The 26582-nt window shown below is 37.3% G+C and overlaps 1 protein-coding gene across 1 annotated transcript in view; it reads right to left on the bottom strand.

Moving 5' to 3' along the window:
• Window positions 1-7238: 7238 nt before the first annotated feature.
• Window positions 7239-26582, bottom strand: part of LOC129133620 (zinc finger RNA-binding protein-like) — a 65243-nt gene continuing 45899 nt past the window's right edge. Inside the window, exons 11-19 of the mRNA XM_077193171.1 lie at window positions 26133-26295; window positions 23731-23936; window positions 23335-23485; window positions 21747-21888; window positions 15512-15609; window positions 14623-14718; window positions 9420-9531; window positions 9213-9310; window positions 7239-7608 (exon numbers count right to left, since the gene is read on the bottom strand). Of these exons, the coding sequence (XP_077049286.1) occupies window positions 7429-7608; window positions 9213-9310; window positions 9420-9531; window positions 14623-14718; window positions 15512-15609; window positions 21747-21888; window positions 23335-23485; window positions 23731-23936; window positions 26133-26295 (1246 nt within the window). The 3' untranslated portion in view covers window positions 7239-7428. The remainder of the gene's footprint in view (window positions 7609-9212; window positions 9311-9419; window positions 9532-14622; window positions 14719-15511; window positions 15610-21746; window positions 21889-23334; window positions 23486-23730; window positions 23937-26132; window positions 26296-26582) is intronic.

The following is a 26582-nucleotide window of genomic DNA, read 5'->3' as shown; positions in this document are numbered from 1 at the left end:
ATGCGAAGAAGAATTTCTTGATTATCTTTTCCATTCCTTGAGCTAGTTACAAAAAGTATCTTACATCACATAGTTTCAATTTTAATATTATGCTATAGCCTAAAAACTATATTTACCACACTACTTAAAAGAGATTGACACAGCTCTACTTAGATTAATACAGCATAACTTTGCAACATAACACATATAGTATTCATTTTAATATGCATTTTTCACAAAGAGGACTTTCCTTTTGTGAACTCATGTTGACTGTGCCTGATAATTGCATTGTTCTTTACATGCCTTTCAGTAGTACTCAGAGTAATCTTCACCATAGTTTTTCCAGGAACTGAGGTTAGACTACCAGGTCTGTAGTTCCCTGGGTCTTCCCTCACACCCTTTTTGTATATTGGAGTTCATTTTCCCATAGCAGCCCTTACAGTGCTGTGCTTTGCATTGGGAGCTAGAAAGGTGTTGAGAACACACCAGTGCTTTGGCTCCTGCTGAGCAGCAGTGGCACAGCATGAGCACTGTCTCTTCAACATCCCTCAACATCCCCAAAGGCCAATAGGTTGGGGGTGGGTAAGATCTCATGAAGGGACATAACCAGAACAACTGACCCAAACTAACCAAAGGGATATTCCATACCATATAATGTCAGCTCAGATACAAAAACTAAGGGAAGTGTATGTGTGGGGTCATTCACTATTGCTATATTTGCCTTCCAGAGCAACCACTACACATACTGAAGCCCTACTTCCCATAAAGTGGCTGGACATAATTTGCTGATGCGAAGTAGAGAACAAATCTTTTGCTTTTCCTTTGCTTCCTGTCCTAGGGTGATGTTATGATGCTTGTATCCCCAAATCGTGTGTTCTGTTTATGCTGGATATTATATTCTGTGCCTTTAAGACTGTCTGAGTGCGAAGGCAGGGAGAAGAAGCACAGAGTTTTTTTATCAGGGACTGGACTCATTCCTCCACAGTCTGCTGGAACGCTGTTGTTGTCAGGGCACGGACAGGGCAGAACACCGCGCTCCTTTTGCTTTTTAGTTAGTTAGGTTAGCTAGCTGAGGCAGTCCGAGCTTTCCCTGGACTGTTTTTCTTTCCCTTTTCTTGGAACCGTTCAAACCTGCTCCAGACCAGGACCCTGGGAAACACCAAGGAAACATCATACTTTGTAGCCTGCCATGGCCTACTCTGCAGTCTTTCCCAGCGCCGGAGGGATTGATAACAGAGTGACCACCCACCGGAGAGACTTTCTGAAATTGTCATCTCTTCAGAGAAGCAAATGAGTTTTGTCATCTGGTATTGTTCATTTTGTGTGCTGGAGAGTGCTTGGCCTGTTAAATAAACAGGTTCTTTCCACTTCTTTCTGAGGAATCCTTCCCGAACTGGTTAGGGAGAGGGACCGTATGGGTTTCCTTTCTGGAGGGGCCCCTTTTGGAGGTTTTCTCCCAAATTTGCCCTAAACCAGGATAAATTTTGGTGCCCAACACGTGGCTCAAAAGAGTGGAAAAAACCCTGTTCTGACTGCATTTTGGTTGCCATTACTCTGTGTTGGTATAAAGCAGTTAATAGCCATGTTATTTGAATTCATAATGTCTCTTGGGGTGGAGGCTTGCATGTATTTCTGGTCCCTAGGTTTTTTTGAGGTCTTAATACCTCTTTGATCCCTAGGTTTATTTTCTTATCCAGAAATAGCTCTAGTATTGTCCTTAATACGTAGTTTTTGCAGTAGAGGGGCAGTGACTAGAATAGCTATCGCGCTGGGCTTGGTGGTAATGACTTGTAGGAAGTTTATAAAGGTGCTGGAGTCTGTTCCAGGTATGAATGGTTCATGGCTATGGTTATGCACCCAGTTTGTTAGAGGAGGAGCAGGGGATGAGGCTTTTCAGCCTTTGCTTTCCATCTTCTCCTCTGAATCTGTTGGATTCTCCCCATTGGAGAATGTTCAGTTTCCCCTGAATGTTAAAGAGACCATCTTTCTGGTACTTAATCTGGTAAGCTTCCTCTATACAGTCTGCAGCTTCTCTAGAATGAGGGCTGAGATTTCTAGAACTTGTTCCTAAGGGGGTGCAGCATGACAACACCTGGCCCTCCAATCAAGTTACAAGAAAGCAGTCTCCACCAATAAACAGCAAAGAAGAGTTGACTGACAGACTTTGGGAGGGGCCAGGGTTGGCTGATGCAACCCCCCCCCCCCCAGGGGTATAAAAGACTGAGCATCCATCTTGAAGATGAACTGGCCACATGGTAGGCAGCTATGAAGGCAGTTCTCAGTGCTGCAATTTTTCCTTATTTGGTCCTTTTGTTGTATTTTTGTTAAGGTTTAATAAACCTTTTAAAATTTTTAAAGTGAGCAGTTGTCTCTTACACTGGGTAGCAACAAGTTACTAACCAACTAGAATTAAACACAATGCTTTTAGACAACGATATAAATATGAGCCGTGAACAATAAAGATTGGCTATTACTGCATGAAGAAAAGGTGCCTTGTCCATCTTTACTGCAACATATAACTAGCAAATTAATGACAAACCTAAATACATGCCAGAAGTTGTCTGTAATAAGGGTGTCTTACATATTCTGAACAGAATTCTTCCTAATCATATACAAACAATTAAGACAAACACAATGCTGCATGCAGAAAAGAAAAAAAAATCACACAGGGAGCAAGGTTTGCAATTCTCATGTAGAAACAAAGGGCTTTGTGTCTCCCCTTTAATGATAAAGTAACTTTTTACTGTAGAAAGTTTTTTATTTACTCTTGGTCAGCTATTCAAGTCTGAAATCTTGGATTTTTAAATATAGAAAACTTCAAAAATTCATAGAGGTTTCTTGATACCATTCTATGGGGTTTTTTGAATTTAGGATATTAACCTCAAATAGAATTAATGTAGAATATATGCATAAATATTTAAGCTAGGCTAAGCCTCTAAAAGCTTATAGGACTTAAACTATCCTGGCTTCAGAATAAATATTAGTTGCTCTGGTTTTTGTCCTGGTTTAGGGCAAAGCATTCTTTAGCACAAAAAATGAATAATATTAAACAATAAAACCTTTCGCTGCTTCGAAGAGATGACAAACTCAGAAAGTCCCCTTTGTGGGCTGTAGCTTGGCTCACTCAGTCTCTTATCTGTCCCTCTGGTGCTAGAAAAATGCTGTGGCCCAGGCCAGGCCCCAGCGGGCCACAGATGTGAGCTGCCAGTGCGCTTCTGGGTTTTCAGTCCAGAGCAGGTTCAAACAGTTCCAAGAAAAAAAAAAAAAACAACAACAACCCACAGTCCAGGGAACTTCTCTGCCTCAGCTAGCTAAAAACTAACTAAAAAGCAAAGGAGAGCTCTGTCCTGCTGTCTGTCCATGCTGCAGACAACACAGTCCAGAAGGAATGTGGAGGAGTGAGTGCAGTTTCTGATAACAAACTCCGTGATTCTGCTCTCCCCTCTTCGCTCTCGGAACCAGTCTTAAAGGTGCAAAACTTATTTCTGGGCTAAAGAGATGAATGGGGATACAAGCATCATAAAGTCACCCCAGGACAAAATAGTTTAGGAAAACATACCTATTAAGGACTACAACCCTTAATGAGGAACTTTGCTAATTCAGACATGCTAAGGCTAGATTAAGTGGGAAAGTGTGCACCGTACAGGTTAAAAATCCCCATCAATAGCTGCCAAACAGGTATCCATGAAAACCAATGAACTTTACCCTGTTAGGAACTTTACATATGCCACATATTTTTAGGGAAGCAGTTCTTAAAATGTGAACTCTAACCTAACAGAACACAGTTCAATAACTTCAAATTTTCTCAGTACTAGGAATATATGGAATATATATATACCTGTGGATAAGAGGCCTTTTTCAACCTTAATGATTATATGATTTGCACGTTTTCATAAATTTAAATGAGAAAATGGAACAAAACTGGAGAACACAAATCAACAGATATTAACAAAATTAAGCCTGATTTTTATTTGGATGTAAATCAAAACCACTGTGATAACACTGTTGATGACACTCCTTAATTTTTTTTCCTCCTCAAAAGATTAGGTGTCTCTTTCATTTTAAAAAGGCTGAGAAATATCACAGTACAGGAAAAGAGAACTCTTGAGAAGATTTATAAAAGTATCTCTCAGAAGAAATCTAATTTGCTAGCCTTTTTTGCCTAGGAAAGCTCTTTGGCTTACATCTTTCAGAGGAAAAAAAAAAAAACACCCAGAAGGAAAACATGTTCTGGCTGAATCTATCACTGTACTTTGTAAACCTATGATGTAAGTAGGAAAAAACAACAGATTGCAAATTATGCCTCCCGATTTCTTTTTTTTCCCCCTTCTCTATTACTAGTGGTATGCTGATAAAATCTGTTTGGGTAGTGCAAACGGGTCTTGTTTAATAAATAAATGAATTTGGCATTGTGTGAATTCTTCAGAGACCCATCATCAACAGATATTCATCAAACAAGAATGTTAAATATACATGAAAATTGCTGTAGGAATATTTAAAGTTGATTTCAACTCTCAGAAAGTTGCTAGGTACAATTTTAAGTAAATTTTAAATCATTTCTGAGTAGTGAAATAGGTCTAAAAATAGAAGCAGCAAATGAATCCATCACATTCAATAGCTCCATAAGGTTAACAATTCATATAGAATTCTATAATAGGGTAAGATGTTGATGGAATGATGGAACAGACTTGCATTTCTACCAATGCCTCTACAGAAACCCATGTGAAACCACAATACTCACGGACAGCACATACTTAAAAACTAGGCAGACAAAGCTTGAAAATACTTCAAAACAGAACAGCTCTCATTTTACTAAATTGTTCCTCTAAAGTGAACACTGAGGGGAAAATTCTTGCTGTGTACATTTCTTTTTTGTATATTATGACTATAGTGTCTGGCACTTTGAGATTTAACACACAGCATTGCTGAATAAGAAAGGCAAACTGTTTATTAGCGAACCAATAGCATTATCAAAACACAGGGTATTAAAATGGCTATTTGCTTGTAAATTGCTTACTTGGTCTTAACTTTATCTTCCTAAGCACACAATGTAATATTTAAAAACAAAGTTCACGCTGTACTTTTTAAAACCTTGTTTTTCCATTATTCTTAGCTTAACAGGAGTCAGAAGTTACATAGTTAAAATAGCCCATTAAAATGGGCAAGTAAAACAGAAATAAACTGCAAATTCACTCTTCACCACACAGTGCAAAAATCATAGTCACAGCTTCATATTTAATGTGGAATTATTTTAAGTATACAACAGTTCAAAAGACCCAGAAACTGCTTAAGAGTTAAAAGCCAGTAGAACAAAACCACAGGAAATCCAAAATACATCTTTGACCTTTTTAATCCTAAATTTTAGGGTTAATCACATGCCCAAATAAATGTTTGTTTTATGGAGAAAGAAACTTTGGTATGGAGTTGAACTAGCCACATGAATAGCACCTGTAGCTTTCAAAATAAACAGTAATGGCTTATTAGACACCATGGCAGCAAGATAGCCCTTGTAAAAAAACCAATCAACCAACCAACCAAAAAAACCCAAACAACCAATACCCACCAACTAAGACCAAGCACATGCTTGGAGGCACACATCAAGGCTAGACAAAAGAAACTAGCATAATCCTTTTTTAAAGTAATTTTAAAGCATGCATTAATTATTGTATTTCTGATGCTGAAATTGGTAAGAAATCTTTCCTACAATGAGAAAACCTTCCTTTTATTTGATAACCACTAATAACCACTCATTTTAAAACTGCACTCTAATGCTTGAAGAATGTTATTAATATATTTCCTTAAGATTCTCTCAATTTTTCTAAAATACTGTATATTTCTATTTGACAGGCCCATGCTGTTAGCAGTAAGCATTGCAAACAAAAACACCCCCCCATCCTACTCCAAGAGGCATTTATTAAAAAGGTCAAAGATAAATTCAACCTCAAAATGGAACAAAAAGATTTTTTAATTGTACCAGAAATAACAAATGATCTTTGTAATGTGTGATACACTCCTACAGCCATCAATAGTTACCAGAATGTTAGTCTATGTTTATCTGCGAGTTTTATGGGTTTGCAAAAAGCATAATACACACTGAACAGAATGAGGGAAACTTCAGTTTCAAGTGTATAATGAATTTTAGTAATTTAATAAATTTTAGCTTTTAGTTGTATATTCCACAGTAGTGCTGTGACAACAAATCACACCTGTCTACCAGATCATACATCAACAGTATAGTGTAACATTACTACACCACTGCTATACTTAGCTTTTTGAAAGAGACATATGCGTACATCAAACAATTTTCAGGGTTACTTTTTTCCTTTAATAATGTTCACTTTTTCAATTATGCTTCACTTTTTAAAATTTGAATTATTGAAAAAAAAATCACTGAGAGTTTATACAGAAATAGCTATAAGGAATACCCTTACAGGCACTGATATGACAAACGTTTATTTAAAGGGCTGAGAGGCATTAATATCAACAAAGTGGACTGAAAAGAATTACTAACTTTGTCTAAATGGGAAATGCCTGCTTCTGTTTGTATGATGAAAAAGGAAATTCAGAAAGTTATATTTTGACCTTGCTATGTCACAAAGTCAATCGTAGAAAGACCTACGCATTTAATCTAAAATGATAGTTTTAAAAGCCCTTATATTAAAAAAACCCCAAAACATCATGCAAAACTTTGATCAATTATGCAGCTGCTTTAAAACTGTTGTAAGACCATACTCTATATATTAGCTTTTATACTGCTAATACACAACTAACAGCAAAGTTGATTAGATTAACAAATATTTATATTGATATCACACTATATCACACTTTATATCACACTAAAGAGACAAATGCCAAAATATTGGCAAAAACATTTCATTTTGAGCACTCAAATGGCAGGATAATTATGTGTTGCAACCCCTTCACATTTAGGAAAACAAGAGCAAAAACATAATCCTGCAGTCTGACTTTACAAAATGAAGTTCTGTAAAATATTAATTGGGAGGGCAACAGTTTATGCTAACACAATGTAACATGTACAACTAGTGTGAAAGGCAAAGAAAAAACCTTCCAAATTAAAAAAAAATAATCAAAATACACACAGGAACAGAAGCACAAACACTGAATTAAATACAGTTAAGATAAAACAATGCACATGAGAGAGAAACGGAGACTAAAGGTAGCAACACATTTAAAGAAAATGTAATGAGGAAAAACCACTATTTTTTCCAATGACAGTTTCCATTTGCAGTCTTCCCATTCATAATCTGTCTGATACAGTATATCATTAAAATATTCACAATCTCACAGAAGAGCTATATTTTTCTCTTCCAAATCTAATTACTAAGTTGTTTTTGGGTATTTTAAACATACATTGTTATGTCTATTTAAAAGCAAGGCAACAAATGGACTTTTTATCACCTTCAATCTTAGCACTAATGACAAATGTTTTTAAAAGTTATCATAATCTTTTTTGTCTTTTTTTCCCTCTGCTTCAAATCCATCAACCCCATCACTGTCCCTTCTTCTTTTACGATTATTATGAATACTGAAGCGTTGATTCATCTGTGGTAATGGATCCATTCCTAAAACTTTGTGTATTTGACGGAATGCAAGGAGTCTCAGCGCAAACTAGAAAAAGGATAGAAAGAAGATATTTCTGTTAGAAACAAATGTCAATTTAAAATACTTTATCAAACAATTAATGAAGAACATTAGTGGTATATGATATTATCCTTAGCTCTTATTATCCTCTCTTCCTTCCCCCAACAAAGTCAACACAATAAAATGTGTATGTCCCATTTGCTGCTTCGATACAAAATACAACATATTAACTTAAAAATAATATACATGTGTTTTAGCTGCTGGACTTGCATTGAAGCAGCCAAGGCTTGTCATGTGCCCCAATATGCATTAGCGATCTTCAGCAAAAGGATTGAATTAAGAGGTAGGGGCAGAAAACTCTTAAGCTGCAAGCATGAATAGCCAATACTGTAAGTAGATACAATAAATATTAAAATTTAAGCTTTCACAGATTTCTTGGAGTGACTTTATGATGCTGCACGCAGTTTATCTGCAGAAGCTTCACTTTACTCCCCCAGAATTCCTCTCTCACAGTCTGTGCTGCCTAGCTCAGACTGCAGGAGACAGACAAGAGCTCAGTGCTCTCAGAGTTCTCAGCTTTTGCAGAGAGAGAGAGAGAATGAGTTTTTCTTTGCTTTTTTTTCACTGGTTTTCCTTGTTAGCTAAGGCAAGAAAGGTTTTCCCTGAACTGTGACTTCTTCTTCAGCTTCTCTCCGATCCAGGACATCAGGAGAATCACCCGGGGGCCCCCCAAGCTGAATGCCAGGCCTGGCATGCTGGGCCCAAGCCCCAGAGAGACTGAGCCACATCCACAGAAGGACTCTGAATTTGCCATCTCTTCAGAACAGCGAGAGGTTCCATTGTTTATATTACTTTTTTTTTTCATGCTTGTGAGTACTTTTCTTGTTAAATAAACAGTTTTTTCCACTTCTCTCCAAGGAGATTTTTTTCTCCCGAACTGGTTAGGGGAGGGGCTGCTGAAATTTGCTTTCTAGAGGAGACCCCTTTGGAGGTTTCCTCCAAAAATTTGACCTAAACCAGGACATTTTATAAAATATTAAATGCCGGTGCAATTTTAAATCTAATAACATACTACTGTAGAGTAAGCATCTTTACAGAGATTATATATATGTAGATGGGAGTGCTTCAAACTTTTCTGGAAAATTTGTTAATTTTAGTACAAAAATGAACACTATAATACATTCTCTGATGTGACATTTTTATTGCCTAGCTTAAGACTGATCATTTGAAAGACTGGACTACATTCTAAGAAAAGAAAATTCATGTCCATCATATAGTTTCATTAATAAAAACACCAAAAAACCCCCAAATCAACCAACCACCCCCACAAAAAAACTATCCATCAAATTTAGTTACTTAAAACACTTTTCTGTTATGTGGGGTCATGGCTTAGAGACAGACACACGACACAACACACCAATCATCATCAGCAAACAGCCCTGAGTTTAATATGGCTGCCCTTTTTATATGGGCTTTGAATCTCCAAGGCCCAGATAGCTGATTGGATGGGACTGCTCTCTGCCCAGCTCTCTGGCCAGTGGTTTGCTTGTGGTTAAGCTTGAACAGGGTTGGCTGAAGGTCCCCTGTATAGGTTTGAATCCAATTTATCGTACTGTGACACTTTTCCTTACCTGTGCACTTGAAGTAATATCCTCTCGTTGCTGATCTGTCATTACAGCAAGTGTATCAAAAGGATCTTTCTCACAAGGGTCCAGAAGGCCAGGACCACCTAAAACAGTTAGGCTAATTAGTAGCACATCTCCATCTTATTTCAATAAAGATTACAGATTTTACATACTTAAACATAAGTATACAGACACTAATCAACTGCAACTTGCCTTTAAGGATTATTCCTGAAGATATACACTCAAAAACTCTTCTTAGTGCATCCCCAGGACTCTGTGGTCCAGTAGCACTGCTAATTGCTTTTTCCACAAGCAACTCCATAGCCTAAAAGAACAATAAGAAAATCCAGACAATTTAGAAGACTGATTTAAAAAAAAATCTACTACTGTTGTTCAGTATAGAACTTTTAAAACTGAAATTTTGAAGGATATTACACATCACAGAACACTTTCAGTTAAAATTTTAAAAATCAGATGTTTGTTAACAATTAATAAAAAGAAAGCTACTGTAAGATTAACATTGAGTGTTGAGTACCGATATGCTGCTTCTCATGACAAATTGTCCAAAGATTTTCTTAGAAATTTATACAGTAGTAGCCTCTTTGGAGAACTTGTCCAGTCATTTTTTGAGAGCATGAAACGTGGTAGGTCACTGGAATCTCTTAGCCATGTGAATAAACAGCACACAATATTGAAACAGAGTGGAAATTTACCAGGGTGGAAATCCATTTTGGATTTAGGTGAAATGTGCTGTTTAAAAAAAAACCTGCCTCAGCTGAAGGAAAAATGTGAGAGAGATAAGAGAGACCCCTTGAACTTTGAAACAGACGAAAACCAAAGCTGAGGCTGCAGGAGACAGGGCAAGGTGACCCAGGAGTTCTTTCTGTATTTTCTGATAAAAAACTAGCTGCAAGTGTAACGGGAAACCAGTAAAATGAATATGTATGAAACTATTGTGAAATTCTATGCATATGTACCAGTAAGGGGGATAAAAACGGATCGGGAGTTCTCAGGGGTGCGCACGTCCTTTATGGGGAACGATCCCCACATGCATCCAGCGCTGTAATAAACATACCAGCTTTACAACTTTTACAAGTTGTGGAGTATTTTTCCTTCCACAAATCAGTATGAAATTATGAATTTGATTCATCTCATGAAATTAACAGGATGCTACAGAGAAATTTTTTTTCTACAAGAATACGGGAACTTAAAGTATCCAAAATTTAATGACCTTTTAACATTTAAGTGGTTACTAGTTCTTCAGTTTTGCAAAACTGAAGTTCACTGCAATTTTTGTTTTTTGGGTATACGCTAACACTTACTTAGATGTTAAACAAGTGTAAAAAAAACCTTGATGATAAACAGGTTTTCTAAAATTTACACCTTTTTTTCTGTGAATGTTTCCATTGTTTGCCTTTATTAGACACCATTAAAAAAAAACCAAAACTATAAAAGTTTATGCTTATTTTTGCAAAGTAAGCAATAAATGGATGTTTCAATACCACCTCCTTGGCAAGTTTTATTTTCAAACAATATGTCTCTCTTGGTTTTTGGTGGGATTTCTGGGAGTTTGTTTTTTTTTTTGGTTCCTCTCCCAAGTTACAATTGCTCTAATGTTGCCTTCTATTTCTACTTTCCAAGAATAAATGTCCATTCTAATGCATGCAAGTAACTACAGGCAGTGCTGATTACAATTACTCCCTAAGGGTGCCTATTCCTTTCTATTTTAGCTCAATTTAACTGACAAATTTCAATTCTTGAGCATGGTATTTTAGTACTTAGACTGTATCACTCAGGGTCAAGCTTTTGAGTTTTTGCAACAATTTAGTTGTTTCCAAGTATGAAGCAAAATACAGCAGGAAAGAAAAAAAAGCAGATCACATCATTTATTCAAGTCTAGGTCTTTTGGATCCTCATACAATACACTAAAGTCTTCAATTTCATCATAGGAAAATGTGAATTATGATGCCCCAGTGTTTATGTGCACAAACGGCTAGATTTCAAGTTTGGAAAATAAAAATAAATTTTGAATATTGTTTCCTTCTAACTTGTAGGAACTTGACACAATTCATCTAATTTAGTTTTTATTTCTAGCTATATAAAGAGACTGATACTAATGTGTGTTTAGATTTCCTAATATTTTCTATTATTAAAACTACTTAGGCTCTTTCTGAAATGCTCTGGCATCTCTGGCTTGTAACAGGCTTCTAGCATAAAGGTCAGGAGAAGTTCTGCGTCTAGAAAAATATATTTCTTCAATCTACAAAATTTTATCTGTAACTGTAAGAAATCATATATATTTTAAATGTCTTTTTTTTTTGTCAGTAGGACTTTGCCAACAAGCCAAAAGAACAACTGAATACACAAATTTCAATGGTGATTCGTGGCACTGGCAATGCATCAGGTACCAAGAGTGTTACTGAACAAGTTAAATTTCTTTAATAAGAAGTCTATGCAGCACTGGGGGTAGATGTTGGAACATTCTTTTAACTTTAGCACAATAGTGTATGATCCCTGTATTTGTGGTTAATGTTTACTTTTGTACCATACAGTGCTTATGCAAATACCAGAGATGATTGTGGCCTTGTGTTAACTCCCTATATCTGTGACTAATAAGTCTTCTGCCAGCTAATGCATCCTTGTTTACTTCTATCAGTGATTAATATGAATTAGCTTATATCTTAGTTTTGAGAACAAGGATTGTGTGTCAGAGCAAAGAATGATAAGTGAAGTACATTATGACCTGATGACATACTTGAGATACTCTGAAAGAGAAAAGATTCATCAGAAGATCTAGAACCATATCCAAACAAGTCCATGGAAATAATTAGCATATATGCATGTATTCAGGAAATATGATGAATATGCATTAGTTTCAGGAATATAACCTGGTCTGTTAGGTTGCTGCTCATGCAGGCTTTGAGAAGAATCCCCCATGTATCCAGCACTGCTAATAAAGTAATGTTGGCTTTCTAACCTAGCAAATTGGTTGGAGAGTTTATTTCCCATTTTTTGGAGACAAGAGCAAGACAGGAAACACTTTTAGAGAGAACTGAGACACCTAGGCCTGAAATCTCTCATGAAATCCTCATAGGCAAACTCAGGAAGTATGGACTGAATAAGTGGACAGTGAGGTGTATTGAGAACTGGCTGAACGGCAGATCCCAGAGGGTTGTGATCAGTGGCACAGGGTCTAGTTGGAGGACTGTCACTAGTGGTGCTTTCCAAGGTTCTATACTGTGTCCAGTATTGTTTAATGTTTTCATCAATGACTTGGACAAAGGGGCAGATGCCTCCTCAGCAAGTGTGCTGATGGCACAAAGCTGGGAGGAGTGGCCAATACCCCAGGGTGCTGTGCTGCTCTTTAGAAGGACCTCGACAGATTGGAGAGATGAACAGAGAGGAACTACCTAAAATTCAACAAAGGCAAGTGCAGGGTCCTGCATCTGTGGAGGAATAACCCCCAGGCACCAGTACAGGCTGGGGGTGACCTGCTGGAAAGCAGCTCTGCAGAGAAGGACCTGGGGGTCCTGGTGGACAAGTTGCCCATGAGCCAGCAGTGACCTTGTGGCCAAGAAGGCCAATGGCATCCTGGGGTGCATTGGGAAGAGTGCTGCCAGAAGGTTGAGGAAGGTGATCCTGCCCTTCTGCTCACCCCTGGTGTGCTGGAGTGCTGTGTCCAGTTCTGGGGTCCTCAGTACAAGAGAGACATGGAGCTCCTGGAGCAGGTCCAGCAGAGGGCTATGAAGTTGATCAAGGATCTAGAGTATGTCTCTTAAGAGGAAAAGCTGAGGGAACTGGGCCTGTTCAGCCTTGAGAAGAGGCAACTGAGAGGGGACCTCATCAATGTCTGTAAGTACCTAAAGGGTGAGTGTCAGAGGATAGAGACAGGCTCTTCTTGGTGATGCCAACCAATAGAACAAGAAGCAATGTGCAGAAACTGATGCACAGGAAGTTCCACCTGAATATAAGGAAGAACTTCTTTATTCTGTGAGTGACCATGCACTGGAACAGGTTACCCAGAGAGGTTGTGTAGTCTCCCTCACTGGAGATAGTCCAGATCCATCTGGATGCAGTCCTGTGCCATGTGCTCTGAGATGACCCTGCTGAAGCAGGGAGGCTGAACCAGATGACCCACTGTGGTCCCTTCCAACTTTACCCATTCTGTGATTCTGTGACACATCGCTTCATTTCTGGCTGCGCCTTAGAACAGATATTATGAGAAATAAGAAACAACATTCCTTGTTCTTCATCTATGTGCCTGCTGTGTGTTGCAATATTTTAAAGGATGCTTTTCTAAAAGTATGTCTGGGTTTATTCTTTGGCTACTTAGTAAGCAATATTGAGGGTACTTACATACTTCCGAGCTTCTGTAAAACTATATTTGTACAGTATATCTTTCATGAAGTATAGCAGAGAAACTGGATTTTTTTTTAACTTTAAATATTTTAAAAAGCAGAAATAATTGCTCCACATTTTTTCTGGTCAGCAAGCTTATTACAATTGTAAAACATTTCTCATTGAAATAATGCCAACTATTATAACTGTCTTGACAATGTTAGCACTCTTCCTGCCAAAACTGAAAAGTCTACATTAGGAAGCAGCACAGTGCAACAGGATTTGGTCTATGAAACAAAAAAGTCAAAGTTGCATTTACCTCCACATATATACGCTTTGGAGATTTTGGTTCAGACTAACTTTGTGCAGTCCACAGATTGAACATTTATTAATATTTGGAACACAAGTTGCACTCCTGGAGAGCATAACTTAAGATAGTCAATGTAAAAGAATGCTCCAAAACCACTCAGCTGCAACAATTGAGATAGGTAACCAGTTACAACCTAGAGAGCTGTGTCTAAGTGACACTGATTAAAATGCCGATGGTTACACGTCCACAGACTAGTACTGTGGTATTTCATCTTGCAGAAACAACATATTAATGATTGCAGGAATTGCTGTGAATGATTCTTTCAAGCAGCTTTTCTGTTATCACAGAGCTATCTGGGCACAGCTGGCATTATTTTCTACCAGTTTCAGTAAAGTCCAAGCAATTCAGAGCAGGTTGTAAGTAAAAAATAGATTCTTTGATATAGAGTAAAGGAAAAAAATGCTAAAATATAAAATAAGAATGCTACTCTCAAAGAATTCCAAAAACAACAAGAAAATTCCTTTTGAAAAAACGTTTTCAGCTCCACATGGCAAAACCACAGAAAATTAAGAGGTAATCTGGATCATTTGTTGGGGAAAACCAAAAAATCAACCAACCAACCAACCAACCGCCCAAGCAAAACCCTACATTACTCCTTTTAAAAACCTAAATTTTAAAACTGTAGTAACACATTCCCATGCTTTATTTGCAGTGGATTAAAAAAAACCCAATGTGCATTAAAAACTCATTCAAAAGAACATTACTCACCCAGCTTGGAAAATCAGACCAAGTTGGAACCCGCTGACAGAGGTCACGAAGAATACGTATGATAACCACACAGGACTGCAGACCATTAGCTCTAGCCTTGAGAACAATACAAAATTAAATTAATCCCAGCAGATACAGCAAATAGGACTTGTTGAAAGACTAAAACACCGCTGTTCAATGGAAGCTCAGATACAAGACCAAAACAAATCATTCTACAACTTTATTCTAAGAGCTGCCATTTACAGCAGTATTTTATACAGGGTTAGTAATTTCAGGTGATAGAAGTCAAAGTGCACAGGTTATACAAGAAAAAGATTTCTTGATCCCCTATACACTTTGACCTATGTTCACCTGCAACAATAAATACAGTATTTTTCTATATTAGAAATAAAGATCTAAGAAATAGGTATAGAGATGGAAAGGTGAAGGGAATCTGTTTGGTTTCTTTATTGTGCCTTTGCCAGAATGCAAAGTCACTAAACCAAACAGTTGCTTCTTGCCTTTCGTTCCCTACACTTAAAGAAATAGGAAAAGTCTTAAATCTAAACACAAAGCTTTAAACACATATTTCATTATTTAAAGCAAAGTTACTCTGCAGCCTTATGGAACATATAACAAATATACAACATATGATCACCCCAAGTGAATCAAGCTTTCCACATTGCTTTCTTGATGACCAGAAAAAGAAAAAAAAAGGTCAAATGAACAATAACTGCATACAGCAGTTCCTCCCTACTCAACCTTCTACACTTAAATTCAGGGACCAGAAAAATATTAAGTATTATTAGCATGAACAACACTGAGTGTTTTCACCCAGTTAGACATTTATATTACAACTGAACTAATCTCTCATAAGGCTACAAGAAGAAAATAAAATTATGTTCCGAACCTGGAACCACTTAGCGTGGCGTAGAGCAGCCAGAGCGTCAAGGCATTTTTGCCTGTCCAAGACGTCCGGTGGGTCTTTCACCATACCCGAGGTTACATCTAAAATGGATTGAATTGGCAAAATGCAGTGAGGAATGGGTGTTTGACCATTTAAAGTAGCTTCAATGTCACACATGCCATTTAAAGTTTGAACCCATGAACAACAAATGCAATTGTTCAATAAAAGTCATTCAATTAGTATTAGGGCATTAACCCAGTATGAAGATTGTAGAATCATATTAAACTTTAGCTGTCACGTTATTTTCAAATGCATTGCAGATTATGCAAAACAGTACTTCTTTCTTTAAACTAACACTGGAAAAACATATGTACCCTAAAATTGAATAGGAAAGGAAAAAATTAATGGACACAGTGCACCAACACAGAGACCACAAGACAGAAGGAACACTGAAAATCCACTTTAACAAAGTAGAAATATTCACACTTAGTTTCATGGAAATTTTAATGGTCACATGCTATTTGGGACTTACTCTTTTTAAGAAAAGCTAAGTATATTAAAAACAAAAAAACTTAAAATCACTAGATATTTTGTAATGTTATTTTTATCATACTTTAAACTTGAAATGAAAATTATTATGCATTTTAAAAAACTGACTAAAGGAATGTGAAATCTCTTCAGTTTTAAGAGTTCCATTACTTTTAAATATCCTTTCTTACTCATATAAATTCCTCATCCATGATATATGCGCTCCAATATCATTCAGGATGCAAGGAAGGATCTGAATAGGGACTGCTTTACTCATGATTCATCAAGAAAAAGAAAAGTCAAGAAAGAAAAAAACAAAGCAGACTATCTGAAAGAAGGGCCAGAAGGAGAATCTGGGGAACTACAGGCCTGTCAGCCTGACCTTGGTACCACAGAATGTCATGGAGCAGATCATCTTGAGTGTCATCATGTGGCATATACAGGACAACCAGGGGATCAGGCCAAGCCAGCATGGGTTTAGGAAAGGCAGGTTCTGCTTAAATGACCTTATCTCCCTCTATGACAGGGTGATCCACTGAGTGGATGAGGGAAAGGCTGGAGATCTTGTCTACCTAGACCTAGTAAAGCCTTTGACACCATTTCCCACAGCATTCTCCTGGAGAAACTGGCTGCTCATGGCTCAGACAGGTGCACATATTGTTGAGTAAAAACCTGTCTGGACAACCAGCCCCAGAGTGGCGGGGAATGGAGTTACATCCATCTGGCGGTCAGTCACTAGTGGGGTTCCCCAAGGCTCAGTACTGGGGCCAGTCCTGTTTAATATCTTTATCAATGATGTGGATGAGGGGATTTAGTGCACCCTCAGTAAGTTTGTAGGTGACACCAAGTTGGGTGGGAGTGTTGATCTGCTCAAGGGTAGGAAGGCTCTGCAGAGGAATCTGGACAGGCTGGATTGATGGGCTGAGGCCAATGGTATGAGGTTCAACAAGGCCAAGTGCCAGGTCCTACACAACAACCCCACACAGCACTACAGGCTGGGGGGAGAATTGGCTGGAAAGTTGCTTGGCAGAAAAGGACCTGGGGCCATAGTTGACAGCGGCTAAACATGAGCCAGCATGTGCCCAGGTGGCCGAGAAGGCCAATGACATCCTGGATTGCATCAGCAATAGTGTGGCCAGCAGGACTAGGGAAGTGACTGTACCTTTGTATTTGGCACTGGTGAGGCCACACCTTGAATCCTGTATTCAGTTTTGGGCCCCTCAAAACAAGACAGACACTGAGGTGCTGGAGCATGTCCAGAGAAGGACAACGGATATAGTGAAAGGTCTAGAGCACAAGTCTTATGAGGAGTGGTTGAGGGAGATGGAGGTGTTTATCCTAGAGAAAAGGAGGCTCAAGAGGGACCTTAGCACTCGCTATAACTACCTGAAAGGAGGTTGTTACAAGGTGGTTGTTGGTTTCTTTTCCCAAGTAACAAACAATAGGACAGGAGGAAATGGCCTCAAGTTGTGCCAAGGGAGGTTTAGATTGGATATTAGGAAAAATTTCTTCAAGGAAAGGGTCGCCAAGCATTGGAAGAGGCTACCCAGGGAAGTGGCTGAGTCACCATCCCTGAAGGGATTTAAAAGAAGTATAGATGTGGCACTAGATGCAGTGGACTTGGCAGCGCTAGTTTAACAGTTGGAGTTGATGATCTTGAAGGGCTTTTCCAACCTAAATGATTCTATGATTCTATTATTCTAAAATATGGTAGATCTTTTATGTTTAAATGTTCGGAAAAGGATTAATTACAAAGCAGATTGCTTTGTTACTAAAATAGAAAAGACCACAAGACCCTTTTGGAAATGGTTTAAATCAATGAAACTGGAACCACTGAACAATATGAAATGGTATCTTCAAGTTACTTTAAAAATTGTCGGGATATAATGTAATGATCACTTTTAAAAGTTGTTTTTTTTTACTAATTATGAAAATGGCTATTGTGACTAGTGACAAAGTATACTGGTAGCATAACTGGTGATACACCAGACAAGATGAAAAAAAAAAGCCTTCACTCAATGGCACTCATTTCACAGGATTTACTCCAGCAAGATATAAAGTTAGGTAACTCTGAGAATAGAAGTTATATATAGTTGCATGAAACATGCCAGCAAGTAGGGATGATGCAGAGAGCTCAGAAACCACCTATTTATACACAAATGCAAAATAAATAGTAGGATACTTTAAATAGTACGATACTTTAGAGAGAACTAAAAAGCTATGAATGAACATGGTTCTATAACTTTGCAAAACTTAAATCTGAAGTACTCCATTAAGATTTGGGCATTTTTTTATAGGATAGTCCCATTGCTCTACATGGGGCTAAAAGGGGGAAAATTTCAAAATAAGAACAAACTTAAGAACATAGGTATCTTCTCAAACAGATGTTTAAAATTATGTACTATATATTAAAGTGGAAAGCAGAATAACTGAACCAACAAGGTATTTACACAGCAAATGAAGACATTTAAAGGGGCATTTCATTTAAAACAAAACAAAAATCAAACCAAAACCTATACAAGAGGGGTGCCAGGTAAGATAACTGATGAAACAAGTAAAACTTGGATATAAAAAGACAAGGAGTATATTTAGAGGAAATGCACAGCAGGAAAATAAGAGTCAAAATAAGACTGAGAAATTAAAAATGTGTCTCTTCTGTCCAGTAGCCTAATCAGTCTGTTTTTTACAGTCTTTTTTTAAAGCTACTATTCAAATAGATTATACTGTGCAAACTTTAATCACAATAACTCACTACATAATTTGAAATTCCAATTACTTCTAGCTCCAAAAAATTCAATTTGGAAAACACTTTTACTAAAAAGAATTACAGTTTAGGTGCACAGAAAAGAATCATACACAGTGCTGGAAATGTCAATCTAAAATGTGCTACTACCAGATATCATATTAATATCCTTGAAATTTAAAAAGACTAAGAAGTTGTAAGACACCTAATTGCACTGAGAATATATTGACTGGAAAAAATGTATCAAGGAAACTCTTGTAATACTTAATCTGTGAATTTTTGCATCTGTTTTACATTTTAGGATTAACCCCTTAAATAGTCTTTAAATAAATTCAGATGGCTAACCTACCACCCTGTTGAGCTAAAACAAAACCAGTTGAAACAATTTACAAAACACAAGCACAAATTCTTACCCTATATAACTTAATATAAGGGGTTAATCTTCAGTTAGACATCCTGTGTCCACAATACTTCGTCATTAAAAGTTAACAGGTGTATCAATTTTACTAAGTTTTATTACACAGAATACAATTTACCCAGTCAACTATTTGAAAACTAGTGTGAACACTGCTTAATTCTAGGATAGAGACAAAGACAAAAAGAAAAAAACTCAAAGTAACAGTAGGTCCTAGGACTGTGCGTCCAAACACCTCCTTTGTAAAGTATGGCAGGTGTGACACTGAGCTTTAGAAAACCTTGGTCAAAAATCCTTCCGATGTCTTGGTAGCAACCCCTGACAGGAATCAAGACCCTTTGCTAGAAAGCTTAGGACTGGGGCTGTTAGCTAAGGATAAAAAAATAAAGACACATGTACACATATATATATGCTTTTATAAATATGTACACTTTGTCTGCTGAAGGAAAGAATCCACAACTGGGTTAGAGCCCTTTGAATATATCCGATTTGGTAAACTGTCAAATGCACAATACTGTAAGGAACAGTAGCTATGTGGTTAACAGTTTTATTCCACACTAGTTTTGGTTTGGTTTTTTTTAGCTTTTTATAATGTAATGGGATTATTACACATCAAACATGTTTCTATTCCTCATGCAAGTCTCAGTCTCATCCTTACTTAAACTGCAGGCTAAAAATAAAATAAAAAAAACCCAAAAACTTTAAACCATTCTAAGACACAGAGCATGAGGAGCTGCAGTAAGAAAAAAACCAAACACATACTATTACTCTGCAGCAAAAAAGCAGAAGTCTTCATAATAAGGCCTCCTTTGGTGCAATAATTTGCAATTCAGTCTTCTATTTGCTCTAGCTTCAAAAGTGAACTTTTTATACTGCTCAGCATCTTCAAAAGAAATCTAACTTGATTTTGCTTGCCTAGAGACAGCACTCCAGCAGTGAATAAACTCATTTTAACTCAAGTGTGGGTCAGACAAAAGTACAGATTTGTTTCCTTTAGGTGGCATAAATTTAGGGTTTGATCATAATAATTTGAAATTTGTTTTCTTTTTAGTCTACATAATAGAATTTTAGGCCAGAAAATGGAAATTTAGTATTGTGGCAGGATCAGTATTGCACTTTTTCACAGTATGTTAATAAGCAAACATGGTGTTTAAGGTTAATTTAATTTAATGCTTAATGTACTTTAATAATCAAATATTTTAAAGCATTCTTTATGAGCTTAAATAATACATCAAGTCTGATTCGGCACAGACAAATTAAAAGTCATGTTACACTTAAGATTTTCAAAAAACGAGTAAACTGGTTAGGTGTGACAGTATATGTACAAAGACTTTATAACTAGGAATAATATGTAAAGCTCAAAAATCATGTACAAGGCACTCTTTAAGACTTCAGAAGTCATCCAAACTAGAGAATGTATCTTGACATTTTTCTTTCTGATTATGTAGGATTACTTTGTTAACACAACTTGCTTACAATGCATTAGTCATAGCTACAGAACATTTACTAATGCAATATAAAAATCTGAAGTAATGTAGAGGGCATGTAATGATGAGATGAAATTTAAAAAGTCTCTGTGGCTTATATAAATACATATATACATGAGCACAAGTATACATACATACAATTTTTTTCAACCTGCATAGGAGACGTGTTAAGACAGCCTCAGATTTGCTATATGTAGGTTCACTGTCAAACACCAGAACCCTGTTTGCCATGATCTCTTCAACTATGAAAATACAGGATTAAAAGGAAACAAAAGTTAGTTTTATCTGACCCAAAAACAAAAGGAACCAATGTACTGTAAACATTAATCATGCTTTTTGGCTTAAAAGCTTTTAAAGCTTGGAAAGCATTACAAAACAGACCGTAAAGCAACATTGCTGGCACCAGAGAAACTGTGAACTTCAGAAATGTAATTTTATTTACAAATTTCACTTTCTGCTGCAGCTGAAATGACAAAGCCATTTCTTATTTTCCTAGTCTGAGTTTGCCAGTTGGATAGAAGACTGGTTGCAATATCAGGAGCTTAAATATATTCAAAAATAACTCCAGGCCAAAAAGCAACCTCAGAGTGCTGGAAAAAAAAATTACATCTTCTTTTAAAATTATAAACACTGTTACCATCAAAAATATTATAAAAGTACATTTTCGGTGGTGCTGCTATTTGGAATATGTCAATGATGGTAATACTGATCTAGCTAAAACTTGAAAATGTGATATTTCTTTTAGGGCAGGACAGCATTAGAAAGCCAGTTTATAGCCACTTGTTATAAAATAATTAGTTTTACCTATAATGTTATAAGAGGGGTGAAAAAGAATCAAGTTTGTACCTTTTCCAGAAAGCTGAGGTTGGACTTCAAATTAGAATTTTTAAAAATTAAATGCATCGTATAAGCATTTTTTATAGGAAATTGTTCTCTACTGAGACTGCTTGTTGAAAAACAAGGTTTTGATCAAGTACTTTAGTTATGCCAGCACGTTGCCTTCTAGGGCCTCAATGCTATCTTAAGCAGAATAGATAGAAGTAACATCTTTAACAACTTCCCAACCTCTATCCCTCATGTTCTCCTCCCGAATGACTGGAGATGTCAGTGTGATAGTAACTTGCATTTTGGGTTCCACACATGAATTTAAAATTATTGCTGCTTCTGGGACTGCACACTTGATATCATATTTCTCGGGACTTATTACCTAAATATCAAGAAAAAGAAACTTCTATTAGCATGTGGCCAAGAAAAGTAAAGGGAAGAAAATGGATTTCAACATAGCCGTTTTTAACAGAAAGGCAGAAACGTAATATAATTATATGAAGCAAATACCTGTGTATTCAAAGAAACAACAGTATACACAATTAATACATATATATATGGACTTGCATACTGTTTCCAAATCATTAATGAAAACATACAGCAGCTGCCAAGCGTGCAAATGAGAAAAAAACAACCAAGTGAAATTCATATAAATAAGTAAACTACATAACAAGAACCTTGACAGCATTTGAGATAAATAAAAGCCTCAGTGCCACTTCAAATTCCAGTTGAATGTTTTTCTCATTGGAACACAGGAGCCTTTAAAAAGCACCAAGATGCAGAGGTGGTTCTTCAAGCTTGCAGTTACAAGTTGAGTACTGAGAGTCACATTCTATACTTGGCTATCACAACATCCTCTGATGAGAGCAAAGGACAAGATTAACACTGGGGGAAACAAATAGTAAGAGTAACAAGGTGGTCACTCAGAATTGTTTCTTGTGACTAGATTTAATAACTCTAAATACCCCCAAAAAAAAGCTGTAGGCACCTCTATCGCCTTCTTCCACAAAGTAGAGGGACAAGTGAATTCTCCACAAAGCCAGACCAAGATGTGCAGGTTTAAAGTTTTCTTCTGTTATTTCAAACAAGAGCAAACTCAAGATTATTTTCTAATTATTCTGATCCTGCTAATGCTTCTACCATGCCATGGATTCTGTTGAGCATTTTACCAGACTGCATTGAAGTACTAATGCTGTGAAAAGCATCCTATAGCAATACTAGACAGGCTTTGTTCAGTAGAGAGTACTCAAGCTAAAAACTTTATTCTGTACTTTCATTTATTGGAGAAATACAGCAAATGGTTTATATGAATTTTGCTGAATGGTTTAAGACTACATGTACTTTTTTTTAAGTGCCAATTAAAAAAAAAACACATACAAGACTTAGTTAACTACTTCTGTGACTTCAAAGCACTGACACATACAAACTGGAAACAAGACAAGTACAAAGAGACTGGCATTAATGGAGAACTTTGACCTTCAGGCAGTGCAAGCTTCCTGTAACACCATACAAATTACATCTATCGCTGCTGGTAACTGGATAATAGTCTTTCTTCTGCTCATTTCTATTCCCCAGTTGAAGGAAATCTCTTAAATGATGATTGAAACTACACTGCTAGCATAAGCACCTAGACACTTGTATGGATGTAATATACAGAAAGCAAAACACACAGCATAGTCCCTGAATTCAGACACAGTCAGAAAATGAAAAGAAACTGTACCTGAGCTATGAAATACAGCACAGTCAGCCCTACAGACATTTGACTTGAGGACAGACTTTTACAGTATTTTTACCAAAATTCAGATCCAAAAATCTAAATATTACTTACTGCAAGTTGTTTGGGAAGACTTTCAGCAATAAAACCAAGTAACATCTTTGAAGGCTTCTCAGCACATAACAAAACAAGATTGACATTTCGGTCTCCACGGAGTAACAAACCTTTAGCCAAAACGCCCACCCGTAAAACTCCTTTCAAAGCTCTGTGAATTATAGTTAAAAGCTGCATTTAAAATACTATAAAAATCATAAAACTAAACATGAAGATAGAAAAATTAAATAAAATAGCAGTATTCCATATATTCTTGAAGCCACAGTGACATATGCCATATTAAAATCCGAAGGGAACAGAATTCCTGAAAGCACTGATAACAGTACAAGGAAAAACATAAAATGGCTTCAGAAAGAAGTAATAAAATTCTTAAAACATAATAAGGAAAAAAAATACCTGTCTTTACTGCTGTCTTTTTTGTCATCTCCCTCTTTGCTCTTGCTTTTTTCATGGTCAGTCATATTGTCAGAAACAAGTTTCAAAGCACGCTCAGTAATAGAGACAATTTTTTGGACTGCTTGAAGTTCCTCCTCTGTTGGATATATAGCTGCATGTTTGGTCATCACATAGCGGTCATCAGAGGAATCAGGGCGGCGTAGAGGCTAAACAGATGAAAAAGCACATTTCTGAAATTTGGGTACACAACAGGTAAAGGCAGGTGACTGTTCTGCTCTCATGAGGCCCCACCTGGAGTACTGAATCCAGCTCTGGCAATCCCAACATAAGAAGGATGTGGACCTACTGGAGCAAGTCCAGAGGAGGCCACCAAGATGATCACAGGGCTGGAGCACCTCTCCTAGGAAGACAGGCTGAGAAAACTGGGGCTGTTCAGCCTGGAGAAGAGAAGGCTCTAGGGAGATCTTAGAGCACCTTCCAGTACCTAAAGGGGGCCTACAAGAGAGCTGGAGAGGAACTTTTTACAAGGGCATGTAGTGAAAGGACAAGGGCTTTAAACTGAAAGAGAATAGGTTTACATTAGATATTAGGAATAAATTTTACTGTGAGGGTGGTGAGGCCCTGGAACAGGTTGTCCAGAGAAGTTGTGAATGTGCCATCCCTGGAAGTGTTCAAGCCCAGGTTGGATGTGGCTCTGAGCAACCTGGTCTAGTGGAAGGTGTCCCTGCCCATGGTAGGGGGTTGGAACTAGATGACCTTTAAGGTCCATTCCAAACCAAACTATTCTATAATTCTATTATATACTTTCAAGTTTACAGGTGATGTGTGACCAAAAACCAAACATGGCTAAACAACAGAATATTCAAACCTCAAATTATTGAGATGTAAGGAAACATGAACTGAAGTATCCTTAACAACTTACACTGATCACAATCAATCATATCTGTAAAAAACATGAGATGTATTAAAAAAAAACAAATTGGGAAATCCCAGGATCAAAAGTACCTCCCCAACATAAATATCTATCGTCTTTCTGTTAACTGGGAAATACTTGCATACTGCCGTAAAATAAAGTATCCATGATTGCTTTAATAGAATCACAGAAAAATTCAAATAGAAAGGGACCTCAGGAGGTCCTCTAGTCCAGCCTCCTGTGGAAACCATGGTCATCTATAAGACTATATCATGTTGCTCAGAGCTTCATCCAGTTGATTCTTGAAAACTGCCAAAGAGGGAGCTTCACAACATCTGTGTGGAGAAAAAAAGAAAAAAAAAATCCTGTATTCAGTTTGCACTTTTTTTGTCTCATCTTAAGCTGGTATATCTCACCCTCTCACTGTAAAGAGCCTGGCTCCATTATCTTTATAATGCACAGGTATTAGAAGGCTATTACATCCCACTGAAGCTCTCTTCTCCAGCCTGAACAGGCCCAGATCCCTCAAGTCTCTCCTCACAGGGCACACTCCAGACCCCTGATCCCAGTAGCCACACCTGCTGTAGTTTATCAGAATCTGTCTTGTACTGGAAAGTCCAAAACTGAATGCAGTATTGCAGTTTGGGTCTCATGCAAGTGGATCACTTCCTTTTATCTACTGGTTATGCTTCTATTAATATCACCATGGATGCTATTAGCCTTGCTTGCTGCCAGGGCACATGGTTGGTTCACATTCAGCTTACTACCATCTGCCAAGAACCCCAGATGCCTTTCAGCAGGGCTGCTATCCAGCCCTTCAGTGCAAGCGGTTATGCCCTCCCAAGTGTAGCATTAGGCATTTGTCCTTGCAGAATTCTATAAAGTTCCTGTTGGTCCATTCTTCCAGTCTGTCTAGGTCATGCTGGATAGCAGCCCTACCCTCAAAGGTATCAACTGTTCTCCTTACTCGAACCAATTCAGTTTCATGTCAGCTGCAAACCTGATGAGCACGAACTCACTCCATCACCTTTCAGATCATTGATGAGGTGCTAATGAGACAAATCCCGGAAACACATGCAGCACTGCACTTGTTTACTGACCTCCAGGTAGAGTATGGCCCACCACTAAACCATTATCCTCTGGGACTGATGATCCAACCACTTTTTATCCATACATTTGTCCAAAATTAGATAAATAAAAGTATAATGCAATTAAATAAGAAGTAGTACACAAATCCAGAGTGACTTGTATTTCAGAAGAAACAATATTTGTCTTCAAGGCATCCTTTTGTCATATAAGTGGGCTTATTTTGAAAGCGGTCCAACTATAGAGTTTCATTAGTATTTAATTTTTTCTTCACTTTTCTATATGCTTTATTAAGAAACGCTGGAGACAACTGAAGTAGCACTGAATAATTTATAGTTCTTAACTGTGCCTCTTGGTAAGCATTTTCTTCTTTCTTTTTTTCCCCTCAAGCTAAGAAACTCACGGCTGGTCCTTGGGGCTGAGGAGGCATTCCTGGTCTAACTCCCAGCAGGCCTAGAGATCCTGGAGGACCATGAGGATATCCTCCATCTGGTATTCTGCGACGGTCATCCCAGTGATGCTGCTCTTCCTCCATTCTCCTCCAGTACATGTCCTCTTCATATCGCCTGAAGTACATCAAAATGTCCTCTTTATATAGCAGTTAATACTTCCAAACATTCTAAATAAATTCTTGGATGTTCTCACTAACTCATTTCTAGTAATCAAGAACAAATACCAATGAACTCCAGAGGGTACCTAAAATGAATGGTTATTTTGAAAGCAGGTCTGAATTCATAGTGAATAATTCTAGTGAGTCTACATTTCTCAGAGATTGAACCCAAAACAAAACAAAACAAACCCTGAGGGATAATGACAACTTAATTTAAAACAAGACAGTATAGAGCTCCCAAAA

This window comes from Agelaius phoeniceus, chromosome W (genome assembly GCF_051311805.1).
Source record: "Agelaius phoeniceus isolate bAgePho1 chromosome W, bAgePho1.hap1, whole genome shotgun sequence".
NCBI lineage: Eukaryota > Metazoa > Chordata > Aves > Passeriformes > Icteridae > Agelaius > Agelaius phoeniceus.
The sequence above is the reverse complement of the archived record's forward strand: the minus strand, read 5'-3'. Positions and strand labels throughout refer to the sequence as shown.